This window comes from Emydura macquarii, unplaced genomic scaffold (genome assembly GCF_026122565.2).
Source record: "Emydura macquarii macquarii isolate MOO-44397 ecotype Brisbane River unplaced genomic scaffold, CSIRO-AGI_Emac_v2 contig_3240, whole genome shotgun sequence".
Classification (NCBI taxonomy): Eukaryota; Metazoa; Chordata; order Testudines; family Chelidae; genus Emydura; species Emydura macquarii.
This window is the reverse complement of record NW_027133377.1, coordinates 1,028,372-1,055,868: the sequence shown is the minus strand read 5'-3', so window position 1 is coordinate 1,055,868 and position 27,497 is coordinate 1,028,372. Positions and strand designations below refer to the sequence as shown.

Below are 27,497 nucleotides of genomic sequence, written 5' to 3'. Positions count from 1 at the left end.
GTAGCAATCGATATAGCTAACTATGATTTTTTTTTGGCTAAACATTAGTTTTTCTGTCTTGATCGTAATGAAACCTGTTCTCACCTAGATTTCTTGCTAACATACTGTATAGCAAAAGTCTTTCTTGTAATACAGGAGAAATGGGGCTAATTTGGGGTCTTTCAACTATATTGTGACATCTAATGGTTGGTGAGGATAATTACAGGTGGTTTGGGGGTTTTTTGGTTTGTGTTTGTGGCGCTTTAGCAGATCTATCCTGGACCCAGTATCCTTTTTTTTTTTTTTTTTTTTTTAAATGTAGTGATCTGAATGTTACACCTCTGTCTCATTTTGAAAGGGGACATTTATTTGTCTATTTAATAATGACTAATTCAAAAATTTGTAAGTGCTGTGTCATATTCACCTTCTCATTAATTGTTAATAGTGCCCAAAGAGTAGCACTTGGAGTGTAGATATTGTAGTATCATCGTATTATATTGTGAACTTTAAAATGTTTATAAAAATCTCTTCTCCCTCTCTCTATTACTTGTATTAGGTACTAAGGCAGCCACAGAGTATGCAAATGGCATATATGACATTGTGTCACCTGCTCCATCAGTATATTTGGGCACATTCCAAATTTTGCATCTGCTAGAAGACCTGAAGATGGCACTAGAAATGCTAGAGGATCCTCAAGACAGAGCAGCATTACGGAATCAGATACCAGGGGATACAGCAAAATGTATACGAGAGTGGCTGGAGGAAAACCTGGTGAGTAGTCACAAAAAGCTTTTCCATCTGGTTGGGGAATAGTATCGAATCCTGAATCTCGTGGTTCAATTCTTTTTGTAATTTAATTCAAACAGCAGCAATCTACTAAAGTTTTAGACCTTAGAATGCTTTCTGCATTAGATTAGCATAGCTGGGAGTTGAAGGTCTAAGAAGGTCTCATTTGGTGGGAGGAGGAGGGTGGAAGGGAAATTTTAAGAGTGCTGTCTCTCCTGTGCCCTTTCTGTTGCCCTCACTTGGAGAAAAGCAACTGAATCAGGCGATTTGTAACTAGATACAGAACCTTTCACCTCTAGGTCCCTAGTTCCGAGTGTGACTGTATGCAGTGGCACATGCTTCTGAGGCAGCTAAGATGGACACATACTCCTCGTCTTCTACATTGTGGTGTCTTCACTCAGGGGTGTCTTGACTCTCCAAAGCATCTCTTGTGTTTATAAAGAGAGAGGATTAGCGAGCATAGCTGAGAGACTAACTGTTTGCTCCTGCTACACGAGACCATGCAAAGCTGGGTTAGGAGGCAGGTAGGGGAATGAGCCACCTGCTCACCTAGTGAAGGAGACTGAGTGCACTAGAGTGGGGAGCAGGCCTTCAGGCAACCTCTTGAAGAAGACACCCAATGTAGGAGAGGGAGGAGAAGCAGGTGTAGACTGTCAAGATGCTCCTCCCCATGAAGATCTGGTGCTGCAGATATGTGGTGGGTTGGTTAAGGGGATGACCATTTAGAACCATTTAGAAAGGTTTAGTTGTATGGGTGGTGGTGGCGGTTTGGGTTGGCTCCACCAGACCATTTTGCTCTTTCCTAATTGTGACTGTAGCTTCTGATTCAGTGTGCCTTACTTACCGGAGCTGTCCTGCTGTTAATATGCGCTAAAGCTTCTGGAATGCTTTCTGCCTTTTGTTTATCTTTGTTAGCTAGTGGCCTGTCTTTGAACTGCATACTCTAGAGGTGCAGTGGTGTGGTTGGAAAATCCTTATCCTGAGACCTTACGAAAGGAAGGGATGGGAAGCTGGTGCAGATTTAGTGGTTTTTAAAAATGTTAAATTTAATTTCACAGTATCAGAATCTGTGGTCAAATCCTGAGGTCAATTCTTATTCAGTCCTCCCTCAGACATACTCCTGCTGAGTTTCGTGAGTAAGAACTCGGCTCAGACAGGCTTTCAGGTCCTGACCAAATGGTAGATAAAGGAAGTACTTATGAAAATATAACTATTTAGTACTTCATATACTGGAATTACATTTTCATGGCACCATTCAAATGCAGTCAGTCCTGAATCACAGAGTGCATGGGAGTTTGAATCTGGGATTTTGCTTTTGCCTCCGCTCTTGTACAAATATTAATTAAGCTTTGCAGCTCTGTAATGAACAGTATTATCCCCTTTGACTTTAGACTTCTTTGTTTTATGCTAACGTTTCCTTATATAGTACTTTCCTCCATGGGAATTCATCCAAAACAGAAACCACAATTTCCTTCCCAAAACATCAGTATTTGCCATTGCAAATCTTGCAGCCCCATCTAGTATGTCATCAACTGTGTTGATTTGGATAAAGTATATGTTCAAAACCAACTAATTAGTGGTAACTTGTACTATCTATCTTTGGGTCTCTTGTGGAACATATTAAGACTACTGAAGACAACAATATTTCTGCTTTTTTAATGATTTTTATTTTATTATATTAATCCTCAAACTCCACACCATATTCTGTTTTTACTTACTTTTAAGAATATGCCTAATCCTGTTTCTAGGCATATACATGATTCATGCAGCCTATTCAAAATGACAAATTGCAAAAGTAATTTCCAAAATGTTCTCTCACTCAATGGTGGGAGGTCTGATCTGGTGTCAAGAAAAAGCCTGCGGAAATAAATGAGTGTACATCCATTGAAAGTCAGTAAACGCATATTCTGCTCAGTGAACTTGGACATGAACTCCAGGGTTAAGAGTCCTACGCTGAGAACACTTCACTTCCAGCCCTGAGCACTGAAATCAAAAGATTGATTGTAAAAGGGTCCCAAGATATTTTCATCTCCCATGATATGTAAGGAAAGGTGATCTTCCAAGATAACTAGGAACCAAACTATAAAAGGCTGGATTTGACTACCAAAGCAAAATTGTAGCCAGTACAGTCTGTGAAACACACGTACAATGTGCTTCATGTAACAAACCCTACCCAAAGACAGCGTCTGCCATTCTGTACTATGGCTATGTCTACATTACAGCCTATGTCAGCATAATTTATGTCGCTCACAGGTGTGAATAAACCACCCCGCAGAGCGACGTAAGTGCTCGTGTGCACAGCACTATGTCGGCGGGCGAGCTCTCTTCCATTGTCATGGAGAGTCTTCACCAGATGCTTTGCAGCAGCACACCTGCATCGGTACAGCTGCAGCGCAACAGGAGTTGACGTGGCCTAAGTGTAGCTTCTCTGAGTAGCCTCTTGTAAAGTGCATTGCAGTAGTCCAGCATGGAGGTCTGAGAACAAAACTTTGCAACCTCCAGAATTGTCATGATAACAAAAATGTTGGAAGGGATATTAAATCTTATGCTTCAGGGCTTAAACCAGTCTCTAACTACAGTATTAAAGATCAGGATGAGACCTAATGTGGGGGACATATTATCCCATGTCTGCCTACTGTGAGTTGTGACACGTTTCTCTGAATCATCTGGTATTGGCCATAGGATAGCGAACTAAATGGAATTCTGGTTTGATCCATTCAGGCAATTCCTATGTTCTTAACATCCTACTGAAGTAGATAGGGTAAAAAGCAGGCACAGCTACTCCTTCTGCCTGGAAATTTAGTAGAAGCTAATGATGCAAAAGAAACTGGTGCTCTTTAGCAATGGATGAGCATGCCCCGTTCAACAGGAGGAACAGGTGTTACTTACACATTATCCTTCCTTTAAATATATGCACAAAAATTTGGGCTTGTCACACCTTCCGCAATTTGGTTAATAGCCCTTGGGTTCCTATGCTCACCAGAATACACCAATATACACAAGTTATATCAGTACAGTAAAGTACTAAAATACAGTACAGTAAAGTACTAAAGTACTGTACTGCTATAACTCATCTATATAAAACACTGTCTAAAACCTTCAGTCTGTCCCCCTTTTTTAAGCTTTTCTACTCACTTGTGCAATATGTAGGCCCTGAAATGGTCAGGGAATTTTTACAGTCGTAACAGACACCAAGTAAATGAGGATAGTCGCCACTTCATGTGAAACAATCAAGGTTCCAGAAAAAACTCTGGCCCATCAAGTTTCTAGCTGCTTGTTTATGTCTTGTACCAATCTTTAGCAGGGAACTGAAACGAATGGCTTCTCTGCCTCCTTATTGCTACCTGTTATTGACTGAAGACTCTTAGGCTATGGCTACGTTAGAGAGCTTATAGTGGCACAGTGGCACCAATGCAGCTATGCCACTGCAAACTCTCTGTGTAGCCACTCTAAGCTGACAGCAGAGAGCTCTCCTGTTGGCTTAATTACTCCAGCTCCCATGCACGGTGGTAGCTATGTTGGTGGGAGAAGCTCTCCTGACAACATAGTGCTGTCCACACTGGCACTGAAGTCGGCATTTCCCTTAATGGGCTTGCTGAAGTAAGTTTTTTAAATAAATTTAGAATTGATTGTGCTGATAATATTCTTCCTTCCTACAACTATTGAGTTAGGGGTCTTTGTAACAGAACAAAGCATCTGAGAGCTTGTCCTGTGATGAGAGAGAAAAGCAACTGGATCAGGGGATTTGTAACTAAATACAGAACTTTTCATCTTTAGGTCCCTGGTTAATGTGGCCCCAGGTTGATAGTGACTGAAAGTCACTGCCATATGTGGACTTTTCAACAACCTACGGTATAGGAAATCAGACTGGTGATCCCAATCCGTACTGCACACCATCATCATTTAAAACCAAAGCAACAAAACCTCACAATTGAGAACAGAGACTCAACTATTTTCTCATTAGTAAAATTCACAACCAGAATTCACCCTAGAGGTTATGTGTGTTCTCATCTCTGAGTCGCCTAACCCTACTGTGACTATTTCAGATCTTCCTGACTGACTTAGAGTGGGGATAGACAATGGAAAGTGACCAAGTTCTCTCTACCCCATTGTTATTTATTTGTATTGCAGCAGCACCTACAGGTCCCAGCCTCTTGTGCTAGGGGGACTGCACAAACCTATAACAAAAAGACTATCCCTGCCTAAAGAGCTTACAATTTATGGAACAATACCACTTTTGTCATTGCTACTCCCAGTGGTGAATTACTGTTACAAAGTTTGCTGAAGTAGACAAAGCCATGGAATTTGGTCCCTCTAGGTCAGGATTGAAGCACATGGGTAGGGTGATGAGGGGGGAAGCTTTAATGACTACTGCCAATGCTATATCTGTTCAATGAATAAATAGAGGCTATCTGTCAGAAAGCCCTAAATCCACTCATTTATTTTTTAATCTAAATAATTAAAGCAATACCTTTTCGGGATGTAAGTATGTAGGGTGTGATGGACTTTAGTTGTGTTCATAGAGTGTAAAACCAAAACAATAACATAACCAGTAAGTTTTATGCCCATGATTGCTTCCCTTCATTTTTGTAAGTGTCTACTTTAATCCTTTGCTATAGAAAGGACTGGTTGTGACTTCATGGTTCACGTAGAGTTGAATTTTGGACTTATGAAAATAAAGGCCTGACCCAGAACCCATAAGAATGAATGGCCAAGACTTTAAAAACAGACTGTTTGCAGTAGTAAAGGTAGTGAGACCACAAGCTCATGCCACAAGGCTCCTACTCTCTCTTTACCTGTGACCAGGGAACCGCAAGGTTCCTGAGACTACAGAAGGACTGTGTAGAGTGATGCTTCGGAAGCTGCTGACACTTCTGTAACTTTTAGAAACGTATCCCAAAGCTTATAAGTGGACGTGATGTAACTAGTTGTGGTACCTTAGTATGAGCTAGCTGAACGCATAACAGAAAGAAAGAAATCCCTTTAAAATATTGAAAACCCAGTTGCACAAAAAGCTCTTGAAGTAACAGTCCCAGAAGTTGTCAGTGTAGTTTTCAGTCAGAGAGAAAGACAGAGGAAGGCAGAAAGAGAGGCGCAGCTAGTCCTACCTGGCTTTTTTATTAGACTTCAAATTCTAGTCCTGCTGGGACTTTGATTCCAAACACTGTGGGACAGATCTCCCATTCTCTGACATAAGGGTATGTCAGAGCTGAGTTTCACAGGAAATTTTTAGGTGGTATTAGATGTAGGCAGCTCATTAAGTAGGGCTTAACATTGTAATTTAAAACAGGACTATTGTTTTGACAAGGCTAAGATGGAATAAAGCTGTATTAATTGAACAGCTGTAATTACTTAAGAAATGTATTGAAATTCTCTGCCTGTGGGTGAAGAGGTCTTTGTCATTTATAAATGCTTTTGTATTTGGAAATACTGATGCTGTTGGCACACTACAAAATAAAAGGTAAGATTGTCATGGGCGACTGGCTGTAAAATGACGTTGGATATAGTAACACAATTATTTGCTAAATATTTCAGTAGTGCATGACGTATCACAAAGCGGATAGTAATTTCAACATTAAAAATTAATAACTGACTGTGCCTGACTTGGTCAGCTAAATGATTCATATTTAGTTACCATTTCATTTTGCTAACTTCAAATGAAATTCTGCACTGCTAATGCTTTTTTTGTATTAGGCTCTGCAAAGATGCATTTCTCCCCTACGGATGTTTGGATCCACTTTACCTGAGCATAATTCTAATGATTTTTAACACAAATAACAGTCTAGCTTCATAGATTGTAAAAGGTCTGTAGTTAGTTTAAACCATGGAGCATTGTACATTGATCCTTAAACAGCTGCTCACTCTTGAAATCATGGCAATATTTTCTTGACCATATTCACTCGGAGAAATGTTACTCTGGCACACTTGATAAATCTATTTGCCAGATGGTAAGGAAAAGAAGAGTAGAAAAATTTGAAATACTATACATATTTTTTAAATTATTTTGTTTACTTTATTTCATCTACTCTTGATTTGTAACAAGTTCCTATTTACTCTGGGTGCTTCCATATAATTAAAAACATCCCATTCAACAGATAAAATAGAATAGCCTGCCCATACATTCTTAGCTAGTACTTATCTACCAATAAGAACCCTTTAATGAAGATTCATTGAATGTCCATTAAAATCAAAGGGAGTCTTTCCATTGACTTCATGGGGTTTTGTAACAACCCATTAGGGGCCCATTAGACCCCAATTCAGCAAAAGAATAAAGAACATGCTTAAGTTTACGAATGTGTTTATGACCCACTGACTTCAAGATTTAAAATTCAGCATGTGCTTAAATGTTTTGCTGACTTGGGTCCTTTGGTCCCAAATCTCCCTGTTCCCCACTTCACTAAATGTTTAGGGACTGAGATGGACTTTTCAGAATTCTCAATCCATAACATAGGGAGAATGCTGCTTTGTAAAGCACCTGCAGATATTTGAATGAGTGTCATTATATAGGTGGAAAGTATTAATATAATTATAATATTGTTCACTGGTAATAGATAATTCTTATTTGTACAGAAATTTAAGGGACACTGTGAGGTCAAATTGGTCCAAAACATTAATTTTGTAAAACATAGCTTTTACCAAACTTAAGGCCAATAATGTTTTCCTCAAACTTATTTAAAAAATTCTTACAGAAATACTTTTTTATCAAATAAACATTTCCCTGTTCACAACTCAAGACACAGCAGAATTGTACCAGTGCACGATGGCCTGAAAGTGAAATTAACTGTTTTTTTTCTGAAAGATACGCTCTTGTTCAAACTGGAATTAATTCGGGGAAGTTCTAAAGCCTGTGTTATACAGGAGGTCAGATTAGACCAGTGGTTCCCAACCCGTGGCCCAAAAGTGGCCCCCCGTGGGGTCTTTCAGAGTGGCCCACAGATCCCCTCCTGCTGGCTGCAGAAGGAAGCCGCTGCCTACATAGCTAGGCAGAGCGCTTTGTGGGTGCAGGCTCCTTGCTGCAAGCCAAGAGGACAGGAGATCAGCACTCCTCTTCCCTGGCTGTAGCAGGGAGCACGGTGAAGTGCTCTACTTGGGTGCCTGCTTGAGCCAGAGGGAGGGGAGCACTGATCTCCTGTCCACTGGCTGCAGAAGGGAACCACTGCCTAGGAACCCAGGTGGAGTGCATGTTTTGTCTGCTGCAGCCAGGGGGACGGGAGAGCCTTCTCGCTGAACTCCTTCCTTCTAGCTGCAGGGGGGAAGAGGGGCTGCTGGCAGAGACTGGTGTCCCCTCAGGTTTGTAAAAAATTATATTTGTGGCCCTCGAGCCAAAAAGGTTGGAAACCACTGGATTAGGTGATCACAACAGTTTCTTCTGGCCTGATAATATGTGAACTATAAATGAAAGCCAAAAATAACTAGTCAGTTTTCACTGGTCAAGCTGAGAGAAGTGAAGTGCATAAATGTAAAATAAATTAGGGGTTCAAAATTCTTGTTTAATGTTAGTGATCTATGGTGTTAGCCAGTAACATAGGTAAAGGAATTCTGGTTTTGCAAAAATAATTTATTTTAGCTTTCTCATTTCCCTTTTAAGCAAGTTGCATACCATATCAATATTAGATTTGAATATAAGTTTTGGGTGGTTAAGGAAAAAAATAAACTTTTATACATTTATAGAAATTTTCATCTGCATCTGACTCTCCCACATTGGGATGAGAATACACACTCTTCTGTGTCGTGCCAATCAAGACTGATACACCTATCCACAAGCTATAGAGCTTGACTGTTGAGAGGCATCATGGATCTAAATATAGCTGGATCTGCCTGGCACCAAGAGGAATTAACACACACAACATTGAAAACTGACCTGCAGAGAGACTTTGAAGAGTAAAAGAGAGCCTTCATTCTGCATTTATTTTCATTCGTCTTTGCGTGCCTGTGTGCGTGTGACTTAAAACATAACACTGAAGTACTTTTCTGAATAGCACCTTTTTTAGGGCAAAACATAGGACCCAGTTCTATGATACACTTTATGACTCCTTTCATTGATCTTCCAGCTCAAAGTGGCTCGAAACCTGACAGATTTAGCAAGATGGGAATTCCCCTTGTGTAGGTATAGAGCTGCTATATCAACTCTTCTCACAGTGCTTCAGAAGTGTGGACAGGAGAAAGAAGGAATGGTAGGAGAGTCTTCATCCATTCCTGAATGTCAGACAGCATTGCCTCCCCCATATAAATAGCCAGGGCTTGATGTGGATACTCTAATACCCAGTATAGTGATATCATTTATTCTAGGCTTACCCTGCATGGAAATGATAAATCTTCAGAAACTAACATTACAATCATCTACTGTATTAGCTATTCAGCAAAGATAGGAAGAAATCAGCACTATGCAAACAAAAGTCATCTTACAACCAGTGGGGCCAAATTGGCTCTCTTCAGATGTTTCCCCAAAAGGAAACACTGATTCTGCTTTTCCACAGTTATTTGCACCCATGTTCTGGCCAGCAATGCTGTCCCACAATTGCAACTTGACCACCTCTCAGAATTCCTGCCAGGAATGGGAATAATTGAGCAGGCGGTTCACAGTGGCTAGAGCTCGATTTTGGGCATCTATAGTAAAAATGTAGTTCCCCCCACCCTCATTTGGGATACCTCCTCTTCAAGTTAATGTTCATAGGACCCATAGAGGGGACTATTCTGTGGGTTTTCAAGAAACCATTGGGGTATAGCAATTGCACATTCGCCTTGAGAAAGATTTTGAATAATGGATCTGGATAAATCCTCTGCATCCACGTTTCTTTCAGCTGTTGTGTTGAGTGTCTTCTCCTCTTGCAATAAGCAGCTGACAAATTTGTAGAAGTTCTTTTTCCCTTGTGCCTAAAGCTCCACTTGCTGACAGTTCTTCATTTTCTATATCATCCTGCCTCTGCAATTTCCAGTGATTCCTATTGCTATAGTATGATGCACTGTTCTAATTTACAGATACTGAGGTTTAAAAGTAATTTGCTGTATGTAAGTGGAGGTTTTTATTGAAGGAATTGTTATCTATCAAGGGCTGTATAAGGAGGGATTTATTTTATTAGATCATGAAAACTAGATAAAAACAAGTGGTGCCACAACTGTGGTATAGAAATATTCATGATAAAAATCTCTGTTTCTGAATAGCCAATACTGGATTTGGAGATCTTCCTGGAATTGTATAGAAATACTATAAACCTGAAGTATTTTTGCTTACAACTGTCATTCAATCTATACAAAATGTATTTGGGTCAGTTGACCTGTCATATCAGTAAGATAACACAGTATCTCCACAATAAAGATAATAACGAGAGTCCTGTAGCACTTTAAAGACTAATAAATTTAATTTCTGCAGGCATAAGCTTTCGTGGGCTGCAACCCACTTCGTCAGATGCAAGAAATAGAAATCAGATAGGGGGTATATATATACATCCAAGGGTAAGGAAGTAATTGTTATTGTTCACACATTCTCACCTTCTAATCAATGGTTGTGAATAGGCCTCATCTACTCTAACTGAATGCTTTTTAACACCTCCCCTCCCCATTGTTGTTCCTTACCCTTGTGTGTATATATATACCCCCTATCTGATTTCCGTTTCTTGCATCTGACGAAGTGGGTTGCAGCCCACGAAAGCTTATGCCTGCAGAAATTAAATTTGTTAGTTTTTAAGTTGCTACAGGACTCTCATTGTTTTTGCTGTATACAGACTAACACGACTACCCCTCTGGAACTTTTCAATAAAGATAATAGCATCTTATAGTTCAGGCCAAAACATAACATTGTCTATAGAAGTGCACTTGGATTTTGGTTCCAGCTAAATATATTTTCAGATTTTTGTCATCTTTCCAGTACTGAATAGCTTAAAACAAAACAGAACAAAACAAAAACCCTAAATATTGTAGCTCATATACACATAAATAAAACAGTATACATATGCTGATAGGTTTTGTTTAAAATCTGAAATAAATGCTGAGGTTGTTTTATTTCCTATTCAACCCTGGAATTAATGTTTTAAGAAGAAAATAAGCCAGCCTCTATCCTATCTCACTTAGTTGGAGTAAGGATCACATTACTGCCCGATATAGTATAATAATGATACAGTATAATTAATAATCATAGCTCTAGGAAATAGGCTGTATATAATTATTGCGTTAAGTTTTGCTAATTCTAAGTCCTCTATAAATACTGACTTCTTATTTCTCAGTTAGAGCCTACTGAATCTAGAATCAAAACAGATCTAGAAACTGGATTTTATTCTCCACCAGGTTATAATAAAGTACTCTAGGTAAACCTTTGCCCAGTTTTTTAAAATAAAAAAATAAACAAACTGTAAAACACTAGGGTGTGTGAAGCCTCAAAATGCAATTATTATATTGTTAATACTGTCCATTTTATCATCTCACTTATATATTTAATAATTTCAGCAGTACATGGAAACCTGTCAAGCTGGATACTGCAAGCCTGAACTAGTAAGTCAGACCTACCAGCAGAATTTTGTACATTAGCCTTTTCAAACATTTTCCAAGTTCATTTTTTCCATATTGGCATACCTTTCCCTCGCTGGACCAGACCTGCTGGTTTTGGATGTCCACAACAGTAGTTTTACTATTAATTAAAAGGTAAATGTTTTTTAGTTAATCCAAGGCAAAGTATTCAAATTTCCCATGCTTTGCATTTTTATTCTAAGTAAATTTCATTAAACCTCAAATATAAATTTTGTAGCTCTTCTGTGGTTTGGTCTGAAAGTGTATTTCAGTATGTGGCAAAACATGTCTGAAGTTGCCAAGAATGTGCAAACGTCTGTGAATGAACAAGTAAATAGTAACTTTGCTTCAAGCACCGGTGATACTTTCTTTACATAAGCTAAGGGAAGCAAGCCAGTTATTGCTAGAACTATCAGGAAGGCCTGATGGTGCTAGAGTTATGGGATAGTATGAGTTGTAATTGGGAAAGACTCCAAAGTCTCTTGCACCTGCTTGAGGAGTTATGTTTTCATCTAGCGTATGTAATAGGAGCCTGGCATAATCATGCTGGCTTAGAAAAGAGGAAAGGAGAAAAATAAACTGTCTGATGTCCTTTGGAAGTTAAAAGTCTTATTTGTCCTGGCTATGCACTGATGCTTCCACATGCAGAACTCCACTTGGAAACTCCTCAGTGTTTTAGTTCCGAAATAAAAATTGTGTCTCCTTCTGTCAAAGTTGTTTCTCTTTCTGACTAAGAGACAAGCTGCTTCTCTTTTCTGTATGCTGCTTGGTCCAAATATGCAAATATATGTCCTTTGTGTTGAGCTTTTCACCTAGGGATTGTCAGTTGGTCTTGACCAAAGGGCTGAGAACCAGCTGTTGGAGATGTCTGCCTTTTGCACAGATGGCCTGATTTTCTTTTTCAGTATACTCGCACTCTACTGATGAGATACATTGGTTTTACATCTTCAGGGCTAAATAGCCTTTGTTTTATAAAGTGTATTATAAACAGGCACTCTCAAAGCCAGACCAGCAAGTGCTTTCTCTAACTAATGTTAAAAAGTGAACAGAGGGCTGTCTCTTCCCATCTACTCCCTTGAGAGAAAAAGACCCCAAAGCAATGGATCAGGCACAGGGTCACTCACTGCACAGTATGCCCCTTTCTTTTCTTCCAAACCTGTAGAAGCCACTTTGTGCTCTATAGAGATCAATTTCATAGCTACATAGAATTTAAGACCAAGAAGGACCACCGAGTAGCTAGTCTGACCTCCTTTACGTCACAGGGCATTAATTTTCACCTAGATACCCCTATATTAAGATGAAAGACTTTAGTTAGCTCGAACACTTCAATACTCAGGAGACTGAACTGTGTGCTACAGGGAAAGACTAAGGTGACACCAATGTCCAAGGCCCCCATAATCGTAGGGAATTGATTAGGTGAGATGCCCAGATGATCTCAGCAGGCAAACTATGCCCATGCTGCACAAAGGAAGGTGAAAAAACCTTGTCAGGACTGGCTCATGGGTGGTCTGTGACACAGAATGAGCTGCTCGGTATCGGGGCCGAAGGACAAAGGTCAATTTGGGGCCTGGCCAGTTCAAAATTGCAGGTCCAAGTCTGTTCCAGGTTGAAAGCACGAGATGAGAATTGGGGTTGGGCTGGCCAGAGTCTTTCACCAAGGCCAGTAATGGTCTTAAGCCAAAGACAGCAAACCAAAGAGCAGGGACCGGAGTCAAGCCTAAATCAAGAGCTGGGAAGCAAGTTGCAGCAAGGCGTGATGATGTGGGGGTCTAAGGCAGAAGCACACAGGAGGCTGCATTGCTCAGACAATATCCAGAAATGGCTTCCTGGTTTGTATGGGGAGTGCCAGCCAGAGAATCACAGATGGCTATTGCTCATGCCCCGTAGAGTGAGACTTGCTGCAGGTCTTAGCTTCTCAGTACTTCTTTGTGGCAACTCTGCCTGGGCCCCTTGTGGCAATGAGGAAGCGACGTCTGCCTTCAATACCACAGATCCCAGTTTTAGGCTTATGGGTTCTTACAGCCACTTTGAGCTGGGGGAAAAATTCCTTCCCAAACCCAAATGTGGTAGTTGATATGGTCTGAACATGTGAGGAAGATACATTAATTAGGCATCTAGATAGAGGATTCTCTGTACCATCTCAGAGCAGTGGACCAGCTGTGCCCAATATCTGCTTCAGAAGAAGTGGGAACAAAATATCCAGAATTTACCTACCAACGGTGGATTGGGAGTAGAATTCCTTCCTGACCCCTATAGGCAACTGTCTGATGCCCTGATGCATGAGGTTTGATTATAGTCATTATCCTAATGCAGAGTTTCACGTGTTATGAGCATATTAAGGGCAATACAGGTAATCTTATTCTAACCATAGTCCATGAAGGAAAGGGATGAACATGGGGACTCCTAGATTCGCAGAGTCAAAGGCCAGAAGAGACCACCATGACCATCTAGTCTGATCTCCTGCACACACAGGTTGCAGAATTTCTCCTAGAAACTGGATTAAAGCATATCCTTTAGAAAGATTTTAAATTTGCTCCTAAAGCCTCCAAGCAATGATGAGTCAATCATTTCCTCTGGTAACCTGTTTCAATGTTCAGTTATCCTCACTGCTAGGAAATGTCTTATTTCAAGGTTGAATTTGTTTAACTTCATCTTCCAGCCATTAGATCATGTTATGCCTCTGTCAGCAAGGTTGAAAAGCCTCACTATCAGGGATCTGTTGCATGTGTAAGTACTTACAAACAGTGATCAAGTCACCTCGCAACTTTCTCTTCAATAAATTGAATAAATTGAGCTCATTAAAGCTCACATAATCTGTGTTCTTAGTTTCTGAATGTATTACCTTGTCTCAGGCTGTATTAAAAATAAAATGCATTTTGCTGGATTGTGATAATTTAACTAAGTGATTCAGATCACTGTGTAACAGTAGCCTGTCCTCGGTAATTATTACCCCATCGTTTTTGTATCCTCTGCAAATTTTACCTGCAAAGATTTTACATCTTTGTCTAGATTGTTGATAAAAAAATATTAAATAGTGTTGGACCAAGAACTGATCTCCTTGGGAGTCTATTAGAAACAGCCCCACTCACTATCATCTCCCCTCAACAACTACATTTTGAGATCTGTCAGTGGAGTCAGTTTTTAATCCATTTAATGTGTCTGCTGTTAACTCCATATAATGTAAGTTTTTAAATCAAAATGTCATATGGTACTAAGTCAAATGCATTGCAAGAATCCAGCTATACTATGTCAACACAGTTGCCTTTATCAACTGTTATCCTGCCCTCTCCCCCTACCCCCAAATAAAATAAAATAAAAGTTTGACAAGACCTTCCTTCCGTGAAACCAAGCTGACTGACATTTATTTTTTTAGCCTCTGATTCTTTGTTGATAGACTCTCAAATTAACCATTCCATTATTTTACCTGGGATTGACGTCATGCTAACTGGTCTATAGTTCCCTGGGTCATCCCTTTTACCCTTATTTTAAAATGTTGGAATGTAGCAGTCCTCCAATCCTTTGGGAATTTCCCCAATTTTCCAAGACTTATTTTTTATCATTAGTGGTTCAGAGGGCTCCTCAGCTAGTTCCATTAAGATTCCTGGGTGTAAGTTATCTGGGCCTGTTGATTTCAAAATGTTTAATTTTAGCAGATTCTGCCTCCCATCTTTCTTTATCACAGATAGTAAACTTAGTATTCGATCCACAACATCATACGGGATGGATAGATAAATAAAATCTTATTTTCGTGGTCTGTGAATGTTATGGCTTTTAGGATATCCAGTAGGATATCTTTGAGCAATTCCCAGTTTTCATGAACACTTCCCACTTTAAATTTAAACATTGAGGTGCTTCATTTCAGGGCTCAGAACTGATGACCCTCCCTGCCTCAGATCTGCTGGAGGCTAGAGTCATACATACAGAGTTCCTGAGCCTCTGTAATTGTTTTCTTTCCCCCCTTCTCTGACCTCATGTGGCAGCATGACTCCAATAGGAGCACAGTCCACAGACGTTTTTGCTGGGTGCCATCCCAAAACATCCCAAGGGGTTTGCTTCTGAATGCTTTACAGGGCTTCAACAAGGTTGCTGGAGAACAGTGCTACTGGGAGTGGCCATCTCCATCGTCTCCTCAGCCCTAGAGAGGAGGAGATTCCATGGTTTTAGTGGGCAAAGACAAACATGACATAAAGCAAGCACTCCTTTCTTCTCTCCCTAACCCCAGCAGGATCTATGGCTTTTTGTTTCCCTTCCACTTCTGGAATTAAATGATAACATTGGGGCTCTTAACTGCAGAAGCTATAAATAAGAGCCTGGAGCGCACTGATCCTAGTAGATTTTAAAATATATGGTGGAAAGTCTGTTAAATGTTTGATATGGGATTAAAAGAGTATTTGAGCTTGTTGAAGCAAATTTAATGCTTCTGAACATAGACTAGTGAATAGCCAGAATTGCACAGGGTGTTTGGCTATGTGGTTTCCATTACTTAAATATTAGGTAAAAGGTTCATGTAGCTCTCTCTCTTGATGCTGTTTTGAAAATGGTGGAGTTGACATTGTAACAGCTGTGATCAGTGGGCCTCTTTTGAGGATTCACTAGGAAGGGAAGGCATTTTGTTCCAGTAGTCTCTGGCTACAGACAATGGACTACAGAAAATTTGCTATTTTTAAGATTAATGTTTCAGATTATATTCCCATTTTTGCTGTGTGTCCTATGTTTGGGAGGAGGGTATGGGAGATAACATTTCTTGAAAACTAAAAATGCTAAAGTGAAATAAATCAAATACTAAGAAAGAAAAGAATGGTCTGGATTGAGTGGAGGACTGCCTTTTTTTTTTTTTTTTTTTTTTTTTGAAGGGGGTAATTAGAAGTTGACATTTCATCAGGAATACAGACACTGGTTTCCTAATAGCAGAAATAATGGAGCAATATAATAGTAGCTTTATGAAAAAATTTTCAAACTGTAACATTTCCCACTGGCTCAACTTTATACACCCAATAGAAACCAGCCCACCTTCCCAATTCAATGGGAAAATACTCTGATTAATGTTAACGTATTTTATTTGTATCCTCCTTTATTCATTCAGTACTCTAGGGCCAAAGCTCAAACAAGAGAGAAAATCCAGCATGTAGGTGACAGGCTAACATCAAGCATGTGACTGTTTGGAGTGTACTTTGTCAACATTCCTAGCTGATAAGGGACTGACTCAGTGTAAGATCACTAGAAATTCAGACACTCTTTTAGTCAGGAAGAATGACTGTGACAAAATCAAGGCACAGTTGCATGAAATCTGAAACAAGCCCTTGGACAGGAATAAGGTATGTTAGTAATTTAAATATTCTTTACAGCAAGAGAGCTAGTGTTCACCTGTCTGTGAATATTGTATCTAGAGAGCAATAAGCAGAGTAATGCAGCTTTCCTAGAGCATTATTAATTGATTCCCCTGCCGTCAAACGGTGACATTTTGAATGTAAGAAGTTTTAAAGAAATTATTATTGGGTTTAACTGACTAATTAAAGCATAATGGGAGGGGGCATTTTTAGCAGAGGCAAATTATTTTTTAAAAATTATCTGAAATGAGGGAGCCACATGGATAAGGCTGGAAAGTCTGGTTCCACACAAGTAGTACTGTTTATGTAGACGTGAAGCCCAAGGTACAGTTGTAACTAACTATGGTTGTCCTGCATGAAAATATGTTTCAGAACTCTCAGATCTCTTTATCTCAAGCTGTAACAGTTTGTGGTTTTAGTTCCAGAGATCCCCAGGATGTTGGCCAAGATGGTGGCCGTCACATACGGACATATTTAATTTAATATATATAAGATACATGATATGGGTACGAGAAGTGAGAGTTTTTTAGGAGATTTTAAATTATATGGCGAGTTGATGAGACAGGCAAATATAAGGAGGTTGTGCTGGATATCAAGAACTACTAAGAAAAGCCTTTTCCCACCAACAAAGGCCAGCTATCAGTAAAGTCTTACGAGGCAAACCTGGAATGAATACATAAAATATCCTAAATCTTTCAAAGTGCTGTCACAAATGGCATGGCAAGTTTGGCAGCTTACCATTCGGTTACATGGTCAGAGGTTTGCCTGTGCTTTAGTCATACTAGCACTTTCAAATATTTTTAACAGCATTTATTCTTTAAAAGTCTTACACATTTTCTCCAGCATATGGCTTTAAGTGAGAGTCTCGGCTTTTTGCCTTGGAGGGACCGGAGCTGCTTTGGCCAAAATTCTGTCTAAAGAGGAAGAGTTGAGCTAACATGGTACCTCCTCGCTTCTCCATCAGCAGAAACTTCTCCATATACTTGAGGACTCTGTGCGTTGAGATGTAGCTAAATGAGGCAGAGCCAGACAAGAATTGTCTTTTAAGGAAACATTCTGCTTCAAATTCCTGGCTGTTCCTTGCATAGGGTGGTGCCATTGCTGGCAGTGTTACTGGGCATGGGTTCCCTTTTTCTGCTGTAGAATTTTCTCTAATGGCTGGAAAGAGTTTGGCTGGGGACCCTGGAGGCAATAGGCATTTCTCTGAGTGCCCGGAGACCTGCATGGGTGTGAGGACATCATTGTTGATTCAACGAGGGGGAAAACCCCACTCACCCAGCCACTTGATGCAACACTCCTAAGGCATCATGTTTTTGGTTTTTTTTTTTACAAGCTGGTATAACCTGGATCCTGTCATTTAACTTCTTACAATTTTAAAAATATTTTTGTCCAAAATAATTCTCTCTTAATATGGAGTTCTTTATTGCCTAGTTGCAAGTTAGGGCCTTTTCACCAAGCAAATCTAAAACATTATGACCTGAAGTTATAAAGAAAAGAAAAATTAAGACATAGCCATAATACTGTGTGGAAGCACTAGGGGACACCACTGTAACAAGCAGTAATGCCTGAGACTTCCCCTGTCAACAGAACCATTGCTTTGACTGTACATTCATCTTGGCATTGCAAGTTTGAAACGTTGCCATGCTCTGTGGCTTCAGCTGCGGTAGAAAAAGACTCTATAAAAAGTTGGGAGTATATCGTTGTTCTTTGTAAAGATGAAACATTGCCCCTTCTGGCAAAAGCCTTCATGTTCATAGAATATTTTATTTCTCCATAAGGTCCTTCTTGAACCCCTTCTATTTTTACAGTGTATTCTGTGAGAACAGGCAAGTAATTCAAAGAGCAGGGCTTATTTTTAGGCTTAACCCCAGCTTGAAATAAACTGGGAAGCTGAGGAGTGTTACGATGAACACAGAGTAAAACAGAGACAGGAAATAGGGGGTCTTTGGGTAATGAGTTCCAGCCACTCTTGAAACGGAAAGCCAGGGAAGGCATTACTTGAAAATAGTTTCTCTATGACAGCCTAGCAATTTTTAGCTTGTTATTTTAACAGGGAACAGTTACTGCAGGTTTAGATTACTATGGAAGGCTCCTTTTTTTCAAGAGACTATCTGGCATGATACATCTTTTGAAGCCTTTAGAATGATGTTGCTGCTTGTCACTAATTGTGATCTGCACTAAACAGATGCTTGGAGGGGGAGAGTCTGAAGTTTATGCAGTTGTGTGTTGTGTATACATCCGTCAGCAGAGTTTGGGATAAGCCTGAGGGACAGAGACAGAAGATTTAAGTTAAATATGAACATGGATTCATGCTCTTAGAGGTGGGGGCAGAAAGGGGGAGAAACAGCGATTGCATTGTGCGGGACGACGCTCTACCTTGTGTCCAAAAAGTTCCTTTTAACCCAGGAAATATAATTGCTGAGATGGGCCCAAAGCATGGATGGTGAGATTGATATTTACAAGCACTTCACGTGGCTAAAGAGGGTAAGTGATTTGCTGTGCTCTGTTGTCTCTTTGTAAAGACCTGTAAGTAACAGGCTTTGACTTTTCAGCTTTGTAAGGAAAAACATATTTAGTGCCTCAGACTTAAACAATTGCCAAGTTCTTCATGAGAAGCTAATTATATAGGCATATCTCCATGAGAGGGGAAAACCAGTTCTCTGTGCTTAAAATGAAACTCTGAAATCAAGCTTTGAACAAATGGAAAATAATATTTTAATTTGGCTGTCCCTGAGATTGTAAATCTACAGCGTGCTTCCTATATAACAGTTTATGGTAAGCAATGAGAAAATGTTGTTGATACTTTGTGATAAAGAGGGTATTTGCGTCAGTAGTTCATTTAATTAACCCTTTCTGCATATGTGGAATGTTGGGGTGTTGGTTGGTTTTTTTACACACTTGCCTTTCAGTGTAGTTTATGTATTTTAAAAATAGATGAAAAACAATTGAAATCTTAATTTTGTGGTGAACAAAGTAACTTCTAAATTGGATTTTTTAAGTTATTTTGTCTAGAAGTAGGAGTGCAGAAAACAGAATTTTCCTTTTCACCTAAGAACTAAGATTGTTTCTAGTGGATTTTTTATAATTTTCTTGTATCCTTTCCTGACTCTATTCTTGAGTCTTCAAAGGCAGCAATAAATAGATTTTACTGTGTTAAAAAACTTTTCTTTTTTAACTTTTCAGTAATAGTATAGCATGTAAAAACTAGTTTTATGTATTTTGTGTAAACATTTTCTTGCAAATACTATGCATTCTCTCATAGAATCAAATAATTATTCATGTCTGTACGGTTTTCAGATTCTTTTAGTGTCTTAATTTTGAAATGTCTGGTTATTGACTAACTATATTTTATATACATAAAAATATGTAGATAGAAGTCTATCCTGTATGTGAATTGTGAACAGGATCTATAATTTTGATTGACTTATTGGATCCATGGAAAGCTTCACAATATTATCTCAATCTCTGACAAAGGCTGAAGCCTGGGAAGCTTGAAGTTCAGTTAGTTTGAAAAAAAAATTATGGAAAATATTTGCTTCAGTCCCAGGGGCCTTTGTATCTTTACAGTTGGGGTATGCAGGACATGGCAGTTGGTAATATTATACTATCAGAGGTTAACCTGTGTTTTGCATAATTAAAGCAAAGATAAATAACTTTTTATTGCTGTTTTCTGAGGTCAGAATTTAAATCTCTTTATTGAAATAAGTTTTCAAACAATACATTTTTCCCCTTCTTGATAAAATTTCATCTTTCAAATCTTAAGTATGCCAAATAAAGGCTTGTGTGCAGTAATTAAGATAGCAGCATACACTGTAAATTGAGGCCAAAAATGTGTATTGGTTGTTCTCTCTAATAAAATGGGAATGCTCAAGAAATTGTTTTCAGTTTGCTGGACTCCACAGTGATGAATTTTAAACCCTTTAAGGCTTATCTTGGAAACAGCATTAATCTTTTGTTCCCTGTGGTAAGGAATGCTTAACACCGTATAATGCTTTTATGGAAGAATTAATTCTTGAAACAGTGGGTATATTGGGATTATTTCCCAACACAGTATGCCAGAAATGTATGCTCTGTTAATATAGTGCACACTCTGTTTCTTGTTTTGCAGAAATGAAAGTATGCTATTACAGTAGTTGTGTGTAATTCCTTTTATGATGATGACTTTAAAGCAGAACATCAATACTGCCCCCTTTTCTAGTAATGGCTGTTAAAGAAAAATGTGTGGGGGTGAACGGAAGTGGAGAACTGCAAACGATCTTGCATTGCTCCCAGAAGAACTTGAGCCACTGCACTCCCAAATTCCTTTGATAAGAGAGAAAATGTTGCCACAATCTGTGTGATTTATTGAATCTTCATGCCCCAGAATCCCAGTGTTGGTTCACATGTTCTGGCACCAACTGTGATGGCATATAAAGATTTCAGATCCTGTAATCGTAAACTGATGCTGTTTGGCTGATAATAAAAGCACTACTTCCCCTACGGTAGGGAACAGTGCTTAACAGAGAGCAACTGAAATGAACTTCCACAGACCCTCAGTGAAATGTGCCAAAGCAGGCTCTAGTTTCACCATGAGTATAAAACAGTTAAGGGAGGAGTATCAGTTTTGATATTACAATTGGTTAGGTGGCATAGCTGGATATGCATTACAGTATACAATCTGTGGGCTTGAACTATATCATGGGAGTGCAGCGGCAAATGTAAAATCACAAAACCCAGGCAGGCTAAACTAATAATGCAGCTGATATTTTCAGATTCTCAGAAAAATCAGAATCAGTCCCTTAACAGCGATCTCCTTTAACATTTAACTTGTACAGCAGCGAGTGTCACGTGATACTGTAAGGAGAGAAACCCCTTAGATCAAATTGAAACAAATGTTACCACACTCCAGCTCTGCCATCTGTACTTTCCTAGCTGTGAAAAGACTTGTTAAGAGAGCAGTGCCAAGACAGGCCCTGGGCATTGGCTAGGTGGCAGCAAAATGAAGGAGCAAGTCAGTGGAGCCAAAAAATACAGCTGCCTGTTCTGGGTCAGACAGTAGGCACAGTTAAAATGTTTTCTTTTGCCTTTACTGATAGGAAAGATATTACCAGTTGTAGCAGTATTCCCTTTAATAAGCACAAGGAATAACTCCCCCAACCAGTAGAATATAACCTACTGGTGAAAAGCACAAGGAATAACTCCCCCAACCAGTAGAATATAACCTACTGGTGAAAAGGAGTGATTTAACTATGCCCACTGAACACTCAGCAAATTGTTGAAATGGTAGGAAACTATTTCACAACTGGCAGACATTCAGTGGCTAAGAAGTTGAATAAGATCTGGCAGATGCATGTTACGCTACGGTGGAGGTGGTATGTGTTGTGTCAATCTGCCACTTGTAACGGTGGAGACATTCTAAGAGCTCCTGCTACCTACAGACAAAAGAGAGCCCATCAACATATGCAACTGTGGAGGCCACATAAGCTTATATTCATGCAAAAGTGCCTCTACATCCTGGGAGGATGTAGAATAATCTTTATGCATAGTAGTACTTTTCTAGCATTATAGCTCAAGAAGCATGCCCTTGTGCATGTTTCTCACACAGAGCACTAGCTTGTTGGAGACTGCTGCCACTTTAGACTGCTTCCGCTTTCAAGCAATTTTACAGAAGGCTAGCCCTGTGTATAAACCCAACATCAGATAGGGAGGACACCACAGTCTCCCTAATTAAACCTTCCAGGCTGAACTGAGGAAGCTAGGACTGAAGACGAAAAGAAGCTCCCATCTAGGATAAGGTCAAAGGATACTTATCTCTAGTATGAACTCTGTTCAGTTCCCATGAGGTGCGGGAGGAAGTTCTCCCTCAGAATTTTATGCTTGCTTCCAAAATCACCACTCTTCTCTGTTTCCCTTTAGCTCTCTAGTATCCCCTCCTCTGACCTTAACTAGAATACACATTTCTGAAATAAAAGTGTGATCCCCATTGTTGCACATAGGTATGTGTGTGTGCATCGACAAGTGGTCAGCTAATGATATTGAAAATAAATGTTGAGGTTTTCCACTGGCTGTGTATGGTGAGAGCTCTCTGAGACCATTAGACCTTCACTGGTCTAATTTAGTGAAGGATATCAGAGGGAGCAGCATGGACAACCCTCTCCCATTTGTAGAGCATCCAATACCATGGTGAATCTACTGCTGTTGCTTTGTATCTGTTGAGTAGGTGTCTGCATGTGAATGTTGAACTGTAATGAATGTTCAGTTGAAACAGGTACACACCAGGGCTCCCATGTATCTCATTTGTTTCTCTGAACATTAAACTGTTGATAGTCCTCATTGGGATGAGGTGGGGTAAATTGTTCTCACCTAGTTCCACAGAATTAACATCTTGCTGCCCATGACAAATCTTGTGGCTTCTATAAATGACGTTTTGATTTGATTTGATTTGATTTTAAAGCTTTATGGTTGGCCGGAAAGACTAGGGAATGGGAAAATCAAATATTAGCTTTTCCAAATACCAGCAAATCTGCCAGATCCAGCTTTCCAGTTCAGAGCAAAGAATTTAAGCAAACGTTCGTGCTGTCTAGGAACATAAGCTCTGCCTTGCTTTGTTTCAGATCATGTGATTTTAGCTCTATTTAGCTGACTACCATTCTCCCCTATCCAAACATCTAATCAAACATGAGGGGTGGGAACTATAGGAGAAACCCGTTTCTGCTTTTCTCATTGCGTCCAGGTGAACGGAGAGGAGAGTCACATATCTAGCAACTCCTCAAAAATCCCTATACAGTCAGATAGCTCTAAAATATCAATAGATTGTAATCTGAATCCAATCGTATTTGGAGATTTAAGTAATAGCCCCCAAAACAAATATCTCCCAAGTGATACGCTACGTGCCCGTTGCTACACGGTTGTTGTGGAATGGAAGTAGTGACCCTGATGAGTCCCAGACGTGGGAATTATATATTTTTCTCAATAGCATTGACCCCACACTAGACTGATCCTGGGGGGAAAAAGGAGGGTGAGGTGTTTTCTTTCTTCAGTCTGATTGCATATGACAAATGACAGGTTCTCAGACTGTAGTCCATGTACCACTGGTAGTCAGTGGAAATCTGTTTGGTCACACACTGCTGGTTCCGCTTCCTTATTTTCAGCTGCCAAATTGCAATAAAAGATGGAATACATTAAGCATGTCCCTAATGTTACTTTTTCCATGCCTGCAATTGCCATAGTTGCCACAGAAAACTTATTCAATTCCCTGTGGGACTGGAGGCGGTTCATGTGATTGTGAATGGGAGGGGAGCTTTGACACAAGCTCTCTATTAAGGTGTGGGTGCCTTGTCAAAAGAGGTTTGAGAACCGCTGATCTAAATGCCTGTCAGCTTTATTATTCTTTCAATATGGCTTCCTTAGAATTAGTGCTGAATTACTGTGCTTCAGTGTACTGACCAGCTTACCAAGCTATTTAGAATAAGGTTGACGGAGACTCCTAAAGCTGAAATTTAGCACACACAAGGAAACCATAGATTGGCTCATATTGAATTTTATTGGTTTGCATATGTCCTTGCTTAAAAGGCCTTACTTTTGCAGGCTGTGGAGCTTTCAGCTGTGAGAGTTTGTCTAGAAAACCTGAACTCTGGCTTTCCTTCTGTGTAGGACAATAAATAGTGTTCTGAATCCAATCTCCTGTGAAGATAAAATGAGACTTGGCAGAAACTTTAAAAATCTATGCATACCAGACTAAGAGTTTCTCCCATCTCCAGTCTGAGACATTGGTAAAATTAAAGTAACTAGTTTCTCCCATCTCCAGTCTGAGACATTGGTAAAATTAAAGTAACTAGTGTGTGTGGGGAGGGGGGAGGTGTCTGATTTATTTCTCCTTGAGAATCGATCTGACGGCACTGAATTTGTCACCGTAAGTAAAGACATACCCACAGCAAGTGTTTCCAATACATAACAGCATTTTGTCCAAGTTAGAAGAGAGCATAATGTGACAGAGAGAATCTAAGAAACTGAAGATTTTTAAGAAGTTGAAACAGGTCCTGGGATGAACCCCTATGTGAAAGCTTTTACTTTAACTGGGAAAACAACAGTAAATATTACACAGAGCATATTGGGTTAAGGAAAATGTATAAATTTATACATAACGCATTCTTAAAATAGACAGGCACTGACGTGCTGCCACAATTCTGAAAATTGGTTTCAGGCTATGTCTACACTTATGGCGGCATGTAGAATGTATACACTGCACGACCCCCTAGCACTAGCATAAACAGCTGTGTAGATGGTGAGGCACTGCTTAGATGAGCAATGGGAAGACACACCAGACCCTTAGGGTTTGTACTCTGTGCAGCTCTCTACATGCCCAAGCAATGCCTTCCCTGTCTGTGCTGCTATTTTTAGCAGTGTAGTGTTCCACTGCTAGAGCCTTTCACTGGGAAAGGCTCTGGCAGTGGGGAGGCACCAGGGAGCGGCTCCAGCAGCTCCCAACCCAGCAGAAAAGGCTGTGATGGGGGATGCATCTATTTCCTTACCACAGAAAGCTGCTGGAGCCTGTCCCTGCCACAGGGAAAGGCTCTGGCAGGGGGAAGGCAGTGGGGAAAGTCGTCATTTCTATTTTCCCCATGGAAAATTGAAAATTTTGGGCAAAACTGAAATTTTCTCAGAAAAATTTGATGGTGCAGAAAAGGCATTTGCCATCAGAAAATAATTGCAACAGAAAATTCCTGACCAGCTCTATAATTAACACATGTAGTTCATAAACTGCAAACCTAATTCACCAAAAGTCTACCCACCGCATATGCAGTAAGCTTATTTTTTGCTTTCAGGCTGTCCCCTCAGATTTAATATTTTTGTTATCTCTGTAATAAGTCTTGATAGTACTGGCTTTTAGGCATGTGATTATCAGGGCCTGCTATTCGCTGATCACTAATGGAGCTATGTCTTTTAATCAAGTACTTTAAGGTCTTGTGATTTTAGAGTCAAAGGTCCCACATTCAGTCCCTGCTGATGTCTGCCTGCATTGGCTTAGAGGAAACTAAGCACTTTACTTTTACAACTGCAGAAAGTACCCGACCATCCACAAATGGCCTTGGGATATATTACATTGTTTTATCTTGTCTTTGTTTACCACAGAGATTGCCCGAGTCTTAAACAACTGCTACATGTCAATCTACCACTTTTATTTAACAGGTCATCTTGTCTGCACTTATCTGACAAGTACAGATAATAGCTCACTCACTAGCTGACCTATTAGCAAAGCTGATATTTTCTTGCTCACATCACAGTGATTCACTAGCTTTATTTTATTATTAAATAATGCACTTGTAATTGGGGGTGTTTCAGAAGCATGCAACAAGGCAGACAACATTTGGCAGCTGCACATTTGATAAAAGTGGGTGCAGTGAAGAACCTCAGGTATCTGTGATTTGATACTGATCTAAGTCTTTTAGACAGATGACTCTTCATATACAACTTGGAACCCTGTTTATGTTTCATGAGAAGTTTGTTATGGCAAAAGTATGATGACATTAATTTAATTCATAGTGCCTGGAAAATCTTTTCCCTAAACATAAGTGGTCACAGTCCTGTTTCCTAAAATCAATGTAGCAAAAGGGCAAAGCCAGCAGTAAAAAGAGTATCATACAAAATCCATCTTCTTTTTGATCATGAACACAACCTTGCTTTTTTTTTTTTTTTTTTTTTTTTTTTTTAAATAGAAACTTCTCCTGCACAGGTCTTGAAATCTAGAACCACTTTTCAGTTTCTCTCCCCCTTAATAGCTCTCCTTCCTCCATTAAATCTCGTCTGTCCTTTTGACATTAAACAAAATAGAGGTTTGAAAAATTACAAGAAAAGCTACTTCTCAAGAATCCTTTACAAACTCTTGAAAGAACCATTATCTTTATTGTCACTGACCTGATGATGGTCAAAGACAGAATGTTATCAGCAACTGCTAGCTAAGCAGATTTTCTAACATCAACAACAAAATTGCATCATATTTTATTTTCCCAGGTTTGAGCCCACCTACACAGCCAAAGAAGATTAGTTCCCACGGAGGCTTATAATGTTGAAAGCATTGATGTGGATCATCTTGCAAAATGAAGAGTCAGACATTTTATAGAGGAATTATATATTCTGGGAAGCTGAGTGAGCCACAATACTTCTAGCAGAAATCCACATCATGATCAAATGTCAAATCTTCTCAGATCTAACCAGAATATTATTCACCACTCTAAAAGCTAATCTAAAATTAAACTATAAATTCAAAGAGAGAAATTCACCCCCATGCAGAAGTGGCCATCAAAAAGACTGTGTAATGCTTTTGGATCCTCAAAACAGGGTTTAGGTATGACAGGGGTTCTCAAACTTTTTTTATGGGGGACCCCCTTTGAAAATATTTCAGGCTGTGACAACCCCCCCAAAAAGTGATGAACCCCCACCCATGCCATGCCACCCTTACTGGCATGCATGGGGACTGACAGCTTGTGATCCCTCCATGATAACCTCACAACCCCCAGTGACCCCCAGTTTGAGAACCCCTGAGGTAGGACTTTAGTGGTCCATGTGCCTTGTGCTGGCTTTCTGTGACTCAAAGTGAATTTGCAGTGACATGCTCAGAATGAGGCACATAGTGACAACAAAATGAATTTTTCAAAATTAGATGTTAACTAATTGAGACAGCTAGCTGGGCCTGAAATTAATTGTTTCAGGATATGAATTGTTACAGGATGTACAAGAAGCTGGAAGAATGCTAAGTTCCTCCTCCTTCCCTCCTCACCTGGCTATGGCTTATCCTGCTCTGTGTAGAGCAGTGGACCTGTGGTGGCGCTCCCAGAGTACTGCACATGCTGTACACACATAGAAGGGGGCTTTCCCCACCATGCTGCTGTTGGTATGGTCATGAGGACCTGTTGGGGAAGGTTGTCC

General features: G+C 39.7%; 1 protein-coding gene across 12 annotated transcripts in view; it reads left to right on the top strand.

Annotated features, from left to right (window-relative positions):
• Positions 1 to 27,497, top strand: part of PPFIBP2 (PPFIA binding protein 2) — a 197,166-nt gene that overhangs the window by 82,060 nt on the left and 87,609 nt on the right. For 10 of the 12 annotated variants that reach the window (XM_067532155.1, XM_067532156.1, XM_067532157.1 and 7 more), the window contains exon 3: positions 536 to 750. In XM_067532155.1, coding sequence (XP_067388256.1) covers positions 536 to 750 — 215 coding nt within the window. Of the gene's footprint in view, positions 1 to 535; positions 751 to 16,225; positions 16,581 to 18,006; positions 19,077 to 27,497 lie in introns of those variants that run through there. The other 2 variants (XM_067532161.1, XM_067532160.1) reach the window with 2 other exon arrangements.